The sequence below is a fragment of the Ciconia boyciana genome, chromosome 2 (assembly GCF_034638445.1).
Source record: "Ciconia boyciana chromosome 2, ASM3463844v1, whole genome shotgun sequence".
NCBI classification, from domain to species: domain Eukaryota; kingdom Metazoa; phylum Chordata; class Aves; order Ciconiiformes; family Ciconiidae; genus Ciconia; species Ciconia boyciana.
Window position 1 is genome coordinate 47,233,173 of NC_132935.1, and position 14,946 is coordinate 47,248,118.

Here is a 14,946-nt window from a genome sequence, read left to right on the forward strand (position 1 = left end):
AAATGTGATGCATGATCAGTCTGAGCAGATGTGGCTCTGATGGACTGAAGATCAAAACCTTTAATACTAGGACAAAGAAGGAATTCAGTAAGATGAGGTGTGTGCCATTCCCCTCCTTTTGGGAGGTCAAGGTTGGCAGCAGGGTTCTGAAAAGGATAGTACTGAAGGGTGTGCTAAGAACCCAATAATAAATCTGGAAGATAGCTGAATGAAATGCTGTACTGCACAGCAAGAAAAAATGCATGCTTCACAGTTCTATGCCCATCGACAGGCTACTTATGTGTGTTGCGCTTCCACTGAAGCAATATCCACGCAGATAAACATGCTCCATGCCATCTAGAAGGATATGTTTTCCACCCATTTTTTCTGCCCAGTTACCGAAGGAAAATGCATTCAAGGGATATAGGGTGTGCCATTTCAGCCAAAAATGCAGCTTTTGGTTCTTAAAGTAAAGATAAATATATTGCCACAATGGGAGACCAAAGACCCCAGGGCAGATTTTGTGCTTTGCTTTCTCCCAGTGCAGTGTGATGACCCCTCTACCAACCATAAGTTCTCTCCTATGCTCCAGAAGCAACATAGTTAGGGTGGTGGGACAGGCAAGCAAATGTTACTCATTGAGCAATTGATATCATGTTTATCAACGTCCATTTCCTCCTTAGTTGATTAAGCAAACTTATATCTTCCAAACTCTTCTTATGAGTTATGCTTTCTAAGCTTTTCTGATGTTTGGGTGTCTCCTCTGGACTCTGTCATGCTGGTTAGCATATTTGTCCCCATGCTGTTGCCCTACACTGGGTGCAAACCTCCAGGCAGATGTCTCCTCCTCCAGGAAATGAGTTTTAATGGCTTTCCACATGATGTCCCAGGGTCAGATGCAATCTAACAATCGTATTGCTGACTTCAATTAGTTTGTGGTTCACTGCAACTGCTAGGTCCTCTGCTAAAATATTTCTGTCCATCCAATTATGCTCCATCTTTTATTTGATTATTTGCTTCCTTGCTACAGCACTTTTCACTTATAATTACTGAGTTTCCTCTAACTGATTTCAGATCATTTGGACATCAATTACTACCATTGCAATTGAGCTCATTTTTTAATTTAGAAACTGCTCTCCAAGCACTCCTTCCCACAACTATTTCAACCTTTGTACCATCTACAAATTGCATACGCTCACTCTATTGCTCCCACTAGGTCATTACAAGAAACAGTGCATAGTGCACCTTCAAGAATCCCAGCCGATATGTCGTCCTCCTCCTAGAATGACAGCAAACTTTTGAAAATTTAATTACTGATTGCTCTTATACTAATTTCCCCTACTCCATATTTCCTTTGGGTATTTCTGTGTCACCTGGGACTATGTCAAAAGTCCTTTTAAGGTCAACCTGTATCATATCTGCTTCTTCTTTTTTACCCACTGGATCAGTTATCCTGTCAATGAAATAAATTAGTTTGGTTTGACATAATTTGTTCTTGACAAATCCATGCTGGTTATTTCTCACTGGTTTATTATCCTCCAGGTGCTTACTAATTCTTTCATAATTTCAGTGTCTTTGGATACCAAGGTTAGGCTGTCTCTTGTATAATCCCTTCAATCTTTGTCCCCGTTTCTGCCTTCAACCTTCCTTCATTTGGAAGATCTGACATTTGTCCTTCTTGTTCTTCCACATCTTCCTACATCCTCCACATATTCCCCAAAATACAGCTAATACTTCAGAGATTGTTTTGGCCACATTGAGTTTCTCTGGGTCCTACCAACTGGAACATATATTTTAAAGATATATTCCTGTAAAAATGGAACATTTTGTAAGATGCCAAAGAATGCTTCCCCATCCAAATTAAGAGACAAAACCTCCAACTCTGAGCAGATGTCTACAAAGTTGTAGACCTAACAATACTGGTGTAAATGCTATACTCTCTTTAGTGTCTGCCTGGCTACTAAACAATCAGACATATAAACCTTTCCTTTAGCACGTAGAATATTGCTGATTAAATAAGGAGGATTCTCATCTTGTTCTGAAAACAACATACAAAGGCAAGATGCAGTTCAAGTCTACCACACTCCTTAGAGATAGAAACACGGACAACAGCAGCAACCAGTATGTTTTGCTCCAAAGTTAGCTGTTATACAGAAATTTGGCCTAATCTCTTGCTATGCCCAGGTAGAATATCCAATTCTTTTTAGCTTTTACGTGGAGTTCAAAAAAGGGACCAGGTACTCTGACTCAGCATTAAGTAAGGCTCAATTTCTCCCTGGCTATGGGCATTTGATAGTATAGTGCATTCTTTCTATCTACCACAGAATTGCCAAGTAATTTCAAGTTCAGCAGAATGTGCTGCATCACTCTGTTTATGCCAGTTTATTACTCCTTTAGAAGAACTAAATGTATTAGCTGTGAGGGGGGGCTGAGAAAAATGCAAGAAAAAACGTTCTGTTTCCTCTTATCCCACCTTAGCCCTATAATTTGGTAGCTTAAAGAAGACATTTATTAAGAAAGATAAAGAGATTGTATCCAGTACTATGGTAGCTATGTACTTTAAGGCAGCACTGACAGACTGCAGCTGGGGAACAAAAGAATCCAAATAAGGAAGAAAACATTAATTCAGGGTATAGAGTTATTCCTCTTAACTGGACAGAAGTTTCTATAATGCTCAATTTACCTGTTTTGACATAACATATCCAATTCATTGGGTTTGCAAGGGCATTACCTACTCTGCAGCAATATTCCCTTGTTCTGCTGCCCTCTAGGTAATCGGAGATCACAAAAACAATTGTGAGATTAAAAACTGAATATTAGCTACAATAAAAAAACTACAGAACTTGTGGTTTTAATCACACAGTAGCTGTCATTGCAGCAAATGACTGTGATTTGGTATTTGGGAGAAGATCACAGATTTTTTGTTTCTTCTTTTCTAATGTAAGTACTTTAAAGTTGTCCTTGAGCTGTACAGAGCATATTGTTGATATCAATTTTCACACTGTATATATTTAGAAGAAAGGTGCTTGTAATTGTTATGCCAACCTCCCTCATTAAAGCTCTCTTATGGACTCGTTGGCTCAAACTAAGCAAAACAAGCAGAGTAATTTTAAGCGGACTTTGATTCTGAAGTGGCTTGAAGAAACTAAGAAGCATCTCAGGGAAAGCCTGAATCTGACCTCCTTTGAGCTTTGGAATAATTGAGTACCCTCCCAAAATCAGTGCTTCAGATGCAATTAAACTGGAAATAACATATAATGTTCAATCTCCTTTCAGCTGTTCCCTACAATTTGTCATTATATTTACTAGTTATCAAAGATCCTTCCTCTAATAAGATTCTTCTTCTTCCCAGTTCATTTCCCTTTTTCACCCATGAATCCAGAAATGAAGATGATATTGTGCTGAACTTATGAGACCATATCCATTTCCAGCAACAGAATGAGTCAGTGTGCTGAATTCAGCATTTGCTGCCACAGGGAGAAACTGGTTGCGAATGGTTATGTTCTTATGTGAACACAACTAGCTGAAATGAATACCATGCTACAAATGACAGTCTGTGCCAATTCTCCTTTGAATAAACATTCTAATTACATAAAAACTTTCTTTAAAGCTATCTGAAACCTCTGGACTAGACTGCAACACAAATTAAAGTAACCATAAGTTATCTGCAGTGAAAACACAGCCAGCAGAGCTTTCAGTGTTGATTACATTCAGCTAGAAATTTTACCCTGAGTTTGTACAATTTTTATTATAATATGAATCATGGAGCATTTAATATAAAATCAGCACAATTGCAAACAGAGCTGTCAAAGTCTGTTTCTCTGATGTATGAGAGGATGAGCTTCCACTAATGAGGCCTGATTTTCCCAGGGCAATAATAATAGTAAAACCTAAAAGAATGAATTAAGATACTGTTATTAGTCTAATACAGATCGAAGAACTTGGCATTTAGCAGAAAAGTACCTTGGTCTCAGTACTTTCTTACTGAATTATAGCTAATGCTCATGGATTAATCAAAAAAGAAAAAAAGAAAGGTCATTATACTCCACAGTAAAAAAAATGGGGAAACTGTTCTTATCCAAATGCATATTTCTTTTATGCAGAATGAAATAGGTTCTTTCTTTAGGGTCACTAAGATGAGAGGGAATGCTGGAAACATGGTGCCGCAACCAGAGGCATCGGCCCAAATCCAACGCTCACTGCTTAAATGGGAAGTCTTCATTAGCTTCAGTAGGATTTAGATCAGCCTTTTCTGTGGCCATTTTGAAAAGCAAAGCAAAGGGGCCTGGGGAAGGTTATTGGCAAGTGGTGCTAACTGCAGAATAGTAACCACCAGTGGCGAGAGCTGTGGAAAAGGAGGCTGGCTATGAGACCTGGAGTCATTTCCAGGCTCTCATACAAGCCTCTTTCGTTCCTCGGTCACGAACGCAACAGGCAAGTCATACACTGACAATGAAACCATAAAGGTGTATTTTTTTCAGTTTTCAAAACTAGTGTTTCCAACTTCACTAGATACATTAACGTTAATCCTACGTGAAAGGGTAAAATGAAAGATTAGTGCTGTGCAGAAGCAAGAGAAGTTGGCAAAGCCCACAGCCAGCAGGAAGTCTATTCAAAAGACTAATTAGAGCCACAGAAACCCTCTAGCCCACCAGAGCCTTCCTTAAAGAATATCTTTAGTAGTTTAGCAGAATCGCTAATGATTTAGTGCATGAGCTACAGAACTACGGCGATTAGTGGGTTAGTGCTCTCATACTGACCGTGAATTGTTGTGAAGCTGATTTACATACAGCTTTATAAGAGAATGCTCATCAGCCACAGGACTGGCTGCATTTATACCCCCAAGTAACCTGAATGATTCAAACAACGAAACCTTGTTAATACCCCCAAAAATATACACAGAGAGCTGTGTGTTCAGAGTGGGTTCATTACAATAAATGCAATTTGCAACCGTTTAGAAAGGATACTGACCTGACAGTTTGTAGGGTGCTTTTTCTTTCGAATAAAAAGATGCAAATTAAATTTATAAGAGATGAAGATAAAAATAATAAGCTGTCGAACACTTAAAATCCTGCTAGGTCAATGAAACAAAAGTTACAAAACTTTTAATATACAAGCAATGTAATTGTTTTACATATCAGGGTACTGTTAACTCTAAAAAAGCCAGAACTGACTGCTGCATCATGGAAACTTTTTACTGTATAAGGTTGTCATACTATCCATTTATAAAGAAGTCTGGGTACCTATGGTTGGGGGGGTTTATTGTCTCCTGCCTTCAGGGCATTCTCCATCAAGGAGTGCTTCCTCCAGGAAAAAAGGAATTCTAATGGCTCAGGAATTATGTACATTTAATCCTGCTAGTTAAAGACAGACAGTTGAATTACTAAAGAACACAAAAGTAAAATAATCAGGAATTTTTCACATGTAAAGAAAAACAAGCAGCACACCAGATAGTGCTGTGATTATTACTGCAGGCCCCTGGCCTAAATGGCAAAGCATACATTTGTTGAAAGAGCACAGGGCCTTCTTGGGGATAAACAGAAGCAACAGCTACACTTTTAATTGCTCTTAATGACCTGTCCTGTAGAGGCCACAAATAGATTATCCTGCCTTGCACATAAAATCCCATATATTCCAACGAGAGAAATGAATTTGCATTTGCAGTCTCACTGTCTGTATAGGCAGCAGATCTGGTCTTGGGGGCTGCTTTGGGACTGGCTTTCAAAAAGCATCTCAGTCACACCCAGCAGTTACTTGCACCAAGATAACACTGAGAGTTTACAGTTTATAGCTCCTGGTAACAAAGTTCATAAATCAAAGTAGTAGTAAACCACCTTTACTCTGACATTGCAGTGTGGTACACTGCGGGTTTGGTTTTAGTGTTAAAATATGTAGCCATGCATACCCAGAGATTGGGTTTGGTTATTTGGGAACGCTGAAGCACTGACACATACAGCAGAAACCAAGCAATAAAATGCACCGAAGGAAGACATATCGCTCATCTTCCAAATACAGCAGGAAGTTATTTTTCTGCCACCTTCTCATCTATGTGCATTGGTAGGCTTACATAGATTGGCTGAAACAGTCAGCAAACGCTACACACATATTTTGGCTGGATGAGCCAAAATACTGAGCCAAAATGTACATAGTCAGCTGCAAGCACCTTCTCTTTGGGATTAATGTTTCTGACGACTCTTCTCTGGTTTGTTTGCTGAAGGGTCACTACATTCCAAGACTACTCCTTCTCTCTTGTAGCCTTTAATGAAAATCTGAATGGTTTAACAGGAGTAAGGATGTCTTGCTATATCTTGCAAGTATGAACACATTTTCTCTGTGTTCATATCGTATCTTGCAGTACGAGGCAGGCATTCCCAGTAGGCAACGGCATGTCCCAGTTCCTATTCCCACAGTGCTGCTATAAAATGGCTTCTCACCAACAACCCATTTTCAGCCCCTATGGGAGGGTGCCTAGGTTGCATGTGAGCACATTTTAGCGGGACGTAATGGTTCAAATGAGAACTGAAGTTCTGTGCTCTGCTGTGAGGAGCTTGGGGTGCCCTAACTGCAGTTCTCCATCCAGATATCTGGGTATCAGTCCAAAATAACCAAGGCATTTCTCTGCTCATGTCTGTTAATTTTATTTTGCGGGTGGTTTTTTGGTTTAGTTTTCTTCTGGGAGGGAATTGAAAATTGAAACCTCCACCACTATCATATTATGGTTTAACATAAATAAGGATAAGAACTCACCTTCTGTTTGCAAAAGGACTTCCTGAGGGAACAGAGTGGGAGAAGAGTGTGTCGTTCATGCTGGTTACAGGTCGGGGGGGCCTAGAAGAAGGCAGAATATCCAGTTGCATTAATTTTGCACAAAAACCCCCTCCATCAGCAACACTATTTACAGAGAATTGAATGAGCTTCTTGTTTACTACTGGCATCTTCTGCTTTAGGTAGCCGTAGTTCCAAATTAAAGATGCTGTGTTTTTAAGCAGAAGTTGATAAAAACACACTGTTACTTAGGCCGGGAAGGAAACAATGATTTTGTGTGTTCTGAGGTGAGTTTAAGCAACTTGCTTGATTTTTTCCCCTGCTTGGGCAAAAAAGCCACTACGCCATTTTTCCTTTCCAGAGCTTGTAGTCCCGGGTGCAGTCACTGCTTTCAACCAGCTAGGCTGAGCACTGGTAGCAGGCTCGCTGTGGCAGCAGGGAGGTCTGCAGGGGGTAAGTGCCAATAAATTACACATCTTTTAATGAGGTTATCCCTGGCGCTAAGCTCCAATGCTACCATATCCACATAGTGACCACAGTGAACCCATAGCCCTTGGTATCCCATAAAACACATGTAGAACGAAACTGGTTTAACTGCAAAGCTTTTCAACTGGTATATCAAACCCCCAAATCAAAATTTAAAATAACTATCTAGTTTAAGAGGCCCCATTAATAATGATGGGTTTATTATTACATACTTTATTTCCTGCTCTTACTAAAAATGAAATGAGAAGGTATATTTCTTCTGCTTTCTTTTATTGTCTACTCTTAAAAATATTTTGTCCATAATTTTTCCTTCTGTATCCATTAAAGAGAAATTTCCCCTTCTTAATGGACTTCTTACGCAACATTGGGCAAAAGATATACACACTCTGGAAAAACTGAAAAATACGTTATTAAAATCACAGGGTTTTCAATCAGATATGAGCAGAACCTGAAGCCATATATAATTCAGACTTCAAATTGCCTAGATTTCAAGTTGGTTAATATCCCCTTTAAGCTCTGTGAAAGATCTGTCTTGCTTTTTGAATTCTGCAGATATACAAATCAAAATATAGTAGCCATCTGCAAAATATTCACTGGGCTCCAATTGTGCAAGACAACCGTCATCCAAACTATTTGTAAGAAATGAAGAAAGCCAGTTCTGCACAGAAGTGAACTATTGCTATATGCTTTCTTTCTTATTTTGTAACTGTTAGAAAACAATCATAAATGTGGTCTTTGATGAGTCCAAATGGATTTCTCAGCATGACAATACCATGCCGATTGTAAGAAGTTTCAAAGTGGGAATAGAAAGATGTAGGATTTGGCATGTTATTTATTTATATGAAAATATAGTTTTAGCCTAACCCTGCGTCTGCAGGTCCACATGAAAAACACCAGTTCTGGTCAGTCACAAATTTGAGAAGTAGCACTTCGTGCTCCATGTACTTATGGAGAAGTGTTTGATGTTATTTTTCATGGACTCCTTCATCGTTGCTAGAAAGAACTTGGATGAGGCCATGATCAGAGCCAATCCACTGGAAAGGTCATTGTGGTATGAGTCTTGAAATACAGAGATTTGAAAATAAACTTGGAGAGAATACTTAGAAACTAATTTTCTTTAATGGGTAAGCAACCAGTATTTTGTTGCCTGGGAACTGTAAACTGGTAATCGATGTAGGAGAAATAGTTCATACCAACTACAAGCGACTACTGCATTTTTCCTTTTCTCAATGCAATCACTGGCCGGTGAACCCATTCAAAAACTAATCGGGCACAGGCTGGGGTTTCTGAAAGATGGGCCCAACCTTGAGCTGTGGAGTCCTAAACAGCAGAGGAGAAGGGAGAAGAGGCGGGTTCTCAGCACTGTCCCAGAGAAGGAGGCAGGAGGAGTGCTCCCTTGGCAGAGCTTGGGCTCTGCTTTGCCTTGCACCCAGTCTGCCTCTGCTGACTGAGTAGGAAGTGGGTACGTGGCACCCATGGACTTCAGCAGATCATCACATACACACTTCAGGTTAATGTCTTCTCTAAGCTTTATCTCAAAATAGGGGTGGAAGCGAACATTTCTAACCTCCAAAAGAGCTCTTCCCTTTCACTGCCTCTGTATTCAAAGACAATTATTTATTTGTCTCTGGAATCTGATAAAAAGTTAAGGATTGGTAATAATGAGATTATCGCATTTTTTCCAAGCTTTTTCCTCCAAAAAGTGTACTAAAGAAGAAAAATACTCACCAAGTATCTCTTTTGCAGCCAAAATGAAATGGAAAAGAGATCATTAATTAAACTGACAGTTTAATATGTACGTGGTCTAAGTAGTGCATTGGACATACTCCATTCTTACGACCCTGATTCTGCAGAAAGCATGAGAGCCTCTATGCATAAAAAGGTCATTGATCTGTTTACATATGCAGAGTTACTCTTGTGTACAAATGTCTATAAACCCCAAGGTGTTGCTAAGGTTTTGTGATTACCATTAGTTTGTCAATTCTTACACAAAGAAAACCATATTAAACTAATCTGAGCTCTCCCAAGGCAAGTTCCTTAAAGGCTGATGCCCACTGTCACACTCCTCAGGTTCAGCTTGAATATCAAATGGATGTTCCAACATACATATACAGTTGTGTAATGTGATAAGACAGGAACAGCAGACTTTATGGTAAAGCAAAGGAAAACTCAGCTATTGACTATAAATGTATATCTTTCCGAGGTTATTTCTAAACTTCTGGAAGTGAGTGATTCACCTTTCTGATAAAAGTGAGCTGAGGATAACCAACTTTCCTCAAGGAGGCAGAAAACACAATACTATTCAAATATGCTATGTAATAAATGCATGTTATGGCATAACACATACCCACAGTAATAAACCAAGTTAAATAAGAGGAATTTTCCAAAGTGCTCCATGCTGGTCTAACCTCTTCACCCTGATGTGAAAAATAATGCTCTCACAGGCTTAGATGGAAATGAAGTCAGGCCAGTCCAGAATACATTTGAAATTACCTCCATGATGCACTGGCCATGCCATTTGTCATCTCTGCAGTCTGGTGTTTATTTTTTGTTGTCAATCTTATGTATAGAAAGGAAAAATGATCCCTCCATCAGTGGGGGGAGTTCCTCCATCAGGTTAATGACACCTTGATAAACACTTCTCCAGATGAGCCTTAGATGTGTTTCTTGCTTAATTGAAAATTTTGTGTGGCACCAGTAAAACAAAAAACCCATGCAGCTTTTCTGTCTGGTACAACTCAAAGGTGGAAGAACGATGAAAAGGAAAGGCTGTATAGTAATGCAGAGAGTACTTGTCCCCATTTAAGCTAGAAGCTAAGAAAAGGATACTGTTTTGTTGCCAAAATTCTTCCATTTAATGCACATATAAAACCCTTTTTGCCTGGATTCCTGCCCAGAGCTGTTTCTCTCAACTTCCATTATGTTTAAAAATAAAAATCACATCAGCGAGAAGATATTCTCAATGAGGTACTGTAGCATATCTCTCCCCTCAGTTAATTTATGTGAATTATGCTGTAGATCATGCTACCTCCACAACTTACAGGTTTTTCACTCATGTATCATTATAGCCAATATATACTGCCAAGTTATATTGCCTTCAATCTATGAATAAAGAGAAACTCTTATCATAAAACAAAATAGATGGTCATTTGTTCTCACATCCAATCACACTAAATTATGTCTGTATAGTTAGGAAGAAGGGAAGGTGTGAATTTCACAGCAAAGATTTGGAGCAGATCCTACTCAATTATGGTACCTTCCCCTTGCCTTGCCTAAATGCATTTAAGCCATTCACAGTAGCCCAGTTTTCACTCCCCGTTATCTTCTGACAGACCCCCAGGCCTTCGAGGGCCTCCAGCCAACAGGGAACAGAGGCTTCTCTTTCAGTTTCATGCTCCCTGTCTCTTTCCATTTCTCTTAAGGATGGCCAAAACCTGCCCTGTGAAGTTATCACTGATGTGCCAGCGGAGCCAGGCTTTTATACCACGCACAGCAGTAGGGTAGCTCAGCAGATCCAACTCCGGATGATTTCTTCCAAAGAACAACATCCTCCCATTAGAACTCCACAAAGAGGTGCAGGGGTTTTAACTGACAGTCGAGTGTAACAGGGATTTGGCACTACGTATCTGTCAGAGGCACCTTGTGTCTGAAGAGCAGAGCACTCTTTTATGCCTTGAAAAAGTTCTGCTATAACCACACGAGGAGGACCATCAGCATGATTTATCCTTAAAATGTCAGGTAGGTTAGGTGAACTTTCCAGCTGTCGCACAGCCCACAATGGCCGGTGTGCACTTGCCCTTAAAGATGCTACATACAAACATTCAGTACTGACAAAAGTAAATATGTATAATAATTACAGACTGGAATAGTTCCAGCAGCCAGAAACACAGATATGCAGTATGCACATACGATTTTAATGGCTGCTGCCTGAAATGCTTCAGTCAGGGCCCCTGGGAAGATGATTAAGAAAGATATTTTCTTAAGAAATATATCAGAATAAGAGAAATACTTTAAAGACAGTATTTTTGGAATAATTTTTCCAAGTTAATTACTTTGTAACTTTCTTCCAACCAATGTCTTGATTTTTCCTGAATTCTATGGAAAATTTAACTTTTTTTAAGGACCCAGGAAGCAAAGGTAAAACAAACTGATAAATGAGAAAATCTGAGCAACTGCCACTATGGCCCATGGACATGCTTTAGAAAAAAAAATCCAAAGTGATAATTTCCCCACCCTGCACAAATACATTTTCTCTCTGCTTTGAGTTTTTTGACTCCTGCAGAGAAGTAGTAACAGAAACTACTATGCCAATAAATGATTTTGCTTTCCCAAAATATCAAAATGTAAAGATAATAGACTCTCTTCAAGTGACTTGGCAATTAAAGACACACTTCTTATGCAGACTCATATAACTCTTCAGAGCTGGGTGAAGCCACAGCTCCACTAAAGTCAGCAAGAACTGACACTGATTTCAACAAAATAATTGGTCAGACTTCACTTTTCTCTGGTGCCTTGTGTCAAGACATATCTGTGACACACTGAAGTTGAGAGTCTCTAGATGATGAAACTAATGTTCTCAGCATGAATACATCCCAAAGTGCTGAAACTCTATGAAATTGCATGGATATTGTTTGAGGAGAATGGGGACATACGAACATTGTGTCCCAGTATTTGGTTATATGCATATATCCCACTGACTTTTCAAGTGAAGTCACACCAGAAGAACATTTTTATACTAAATACCCCATCAGCAAATTTGCACTTGTGATGCATTGAGCCTGATATGCCACAGCTGCCTCCTGTTTTGTTCAGAGCTATAGTATCTACACTCGGTGTAAGCAACTCCTACAACAAAGCTTACTTTCTCTACAGCACACAGATACTTACACAATATGAGCCAGGTTTAGAGGTTTTTCAGGCTGGTCAGGGAACATTGGGTGCAAAGGTTCACGGCTGGAAGCACAGCTTAAAGACTTGCTAAGTGCATTAGTTAGCTTCTTAGCAGGTGATTTCTGGGAGGAACAAGGAAGGTAGAGGTAATCTGGACAAGTAAGGTGCATACTGTTTCTGCTATAGGAAGCACAAAACAACAGGAAGCTCTATGGCTTACACACCTATCGACTGACATCCCCCTTGCCACCCTCCCACACCGAAAGTCTGGTAAGGCAAAGACTGCTCAGTTTGGAGGAAAGATTGCTCGCACCTTCAGGGGCCTTCAGGGTAGGCTCGGGGGGTATATCGACATGGACAGATGCAGTTGCCATGGCTTCTTCGCAATGCTGCATTCGGGTAGTATTGAATGAAGGACAGCACAAAGTTAATGTTGCCTGCACTGGAGCCAGCTCGTACCTCACCAGCTTGGGAATGCAAGCAGAACAAATCTGTGTATGCCTGTCCATACAGATACACTGTACGGGACACGGTTTCCCTCCTAGTTGTGGGCCAGGCACAAGGCTGCTATATTCTTTCTCCTCGCTAGTACTTCCCTCCTCAGCCCCAGCACCCTGTACTGTTTAGCTGCTGTTATAAAGCTCCTCTTCCACCTCCCGTGGCCGCTGCAGCCCCTGCCACACCGGGGAACAGGAAATTTGAGACACGTGCATGGTGGGAATTTCCCCACCATGGCGACAGCGTGCCCAAAGAGGCTGACGTACTGTCACTGTCACCAAAAGACGGGGAGGCTCTGCACAAGAAGCATGCTTTTCACCCTGAAATCCCATCAGCGAGTCTAAAAAAAAAAAAAAATCCCTATTTTCTGCTTTCTAGTTTTGTTTGGACACTCTTTGCAGTTGAACACTTTTCTAAGGAAGGGCTTGGAGATCTAGGGTGTCTTTTAGGCTGTGTGAGAGATTCTCAGGGAATCCAACCCACCTGTCTGTGATTCAGCCTCTCTGCCAGTAAAACAGGGGTAGTGATCCTTACACTGCCTCCTCCCCCCAAAACACAGCTGTACACGCTGAAATTTAAAAATCCTTTTGGAACTTAACAGGAGTGGTATTGCATTTGTGCACACACATCCTGCATCAACTTAGGACTGTAATCAAGATAATAATGAAATATTTCTATTACAGAAATCCAACCTAAATATGTAAAGTTCAGGCTTTTTTGTCTTTCATTATAAATGCGATTTCACTCTGCGTTGAGAACAGTTGAGTTCCACTGCACCCAGGAACACCTTTAATCTGCATGTGGAGCTCGATACAGATGCATTATGGAGAATGCTAACCAGGTTTGAACAAATACTAATGAACACTACAGAAAGGCAATTTCAAACTTGAAGCAAAACATTTGTTTCTGACAAGGAAACATTTGAAAGCACTAGGCATCTAGTCACGTTTTTGTCTTCTGCTGAGCAGGAATCTTAAGTTTTCCAATTACTTCCTACCTATAATTACAGCTCCCTGGCTACAGCAAAAAATGATTTTATAGCACAAATTGCTGTTAGGAATGGAGTTAGAGCTACGTAGTGGGCACTCTCCTATTCAGAGACTAAACTCAAGCTGTTCGTGTCTATGCAACAAGCAGCAATTAGGACCCACAAAAACAATGACAGACCCAGATCTGCTGGGATGCATCGCAGGGCCGTGTGCCTGGCATACAGAGCAAACCATGTCAAATTTAACCCTTGCCTGCTCCATCAACAGAAAAACAGAAATTTTAAAAGTGTTAGGCTTCAGAACTTTGTTAAAAAATACACACAAAGTGCTGTACAAATGTGAGCTGGTGCTATATGCATGGTTTTCTTTTTTTTGTAACGATATACTTTTGTAATATTTGAGATTAGTTAGGATTTTTCTGCCCGTCTCTGGATTTAACCCTGAAGGACTGGGATGCTCTGTGACTAAGAGCTTCTGTTGGGGCTTTGCTCCAGTCCGTGGAGAGCTTAGCCCCCAGGTCTGATGCCCTTCAGAGAAGGTTAATGTAGCTGTTGATACTTCTCTTTCAGCTTAGAAAAAGCATTGTATTATTTTGTTTAACAACGAAAAGATTGAAGTGTGTTTTTCTCTACAGTGAACACTACCATGGATCTAAGCCTGTGACCATGCTCAAATCTACAGTGCCAGGACCATCCCAAATGCTACGCATATGCTGCAGGCACTCGACTGAAAATATTGATGAATGAGTGTTAAGTATTCATCATTTCATTTACACATAGCCAAACAGAGCAAGCCAATGACGATTTTACCGAGAACGGGAGAAGCTGCCGTGCGCCCGGTGCCCTGCTGCCAGCCCCTCCTGTGCTGCCCTCCCCGCGGCACGCACCGTCACAGGCGCCCCAGATCCTCACCCAGAAAAGGCCATTCCCACCTCCGCACTCTCCCGACAGCTCCCAAGGCCAAAGCCTCCCTGACGGGGTCGCCGATCTGAACCGGCAGCCCGGCTCCCGGCCTCCCCGTGCCGGACGGCTGCCTGGAGCTGCGGCCAGGGGCTTCTCCACCAGCTGGAGGGCAAAGCAGTCTGCAGCGAGGCGCGAGCCTTCCCTTACCCATGACGTGTACTCTTTCATTTGGTGCTGGTTGCTGTGGGAACCACTGGCATGGCCCCTCCAGAAGCAGTCCTGACAGAGCTGGTAATTGTGACACTGCTGGCAGCGGTAGCGAAACCCCATCATGCTCTCGCTGTGGCAGTAGGAACACTCGACGGGGTGGAAGACTGCGCAGGAGAGAGAAACGCCGAGCCGTAAACCAAAGCAGAGAAACCCCCAGCAAAAGTTTA

At 41.0% G+C, this 14,946-nt stretch overlaps 1 protein-coding gene across 16 annotated transcripts in view; it reads right to left on the bottom strand.

Moving 5' to 3' along the window:
• DTNA (dystrobrevin alpha) overlaps positions 1–14,946 on the bottom strand; it is a 230,448-nt gene that overhangs the window by 37,461 nt on the left and 178,041 nt on the right. For 11 of the 16 annotated variants that reach the window (XM_072852538.1, XM_072852536.1, XM_072852534.1 and 8 more), the window contains 5 exons: positions 14,717–14,883; positions 12,118–12,242; positions 6,727–6,807; positions 4,951–4,974; positions 4,740–4,829 (listed from right to left, as the gene is read on the bottom strand). In XM_072852538.1, coding sequence (XP_072708639.1) covers positions 4,740–4,829; positions 4,951–4,974; positions 6,727–6,807; positions 12,118–12,242; positions 14,717–14,883 — 487 coding nt within the window. The remainder of the gene's footprint in view (positions 1–4,739; positions 4,830–4,950; positions 4,975–6,726; positions 6,808–12,117; positions 12,243–14,716; positions 14,884–14,946) is intronic. The other 5 variants (XM_072852549.1, XM_072852545.1, XM_072852543.1 and 2 more) reach the window with 3 other exon arrangements.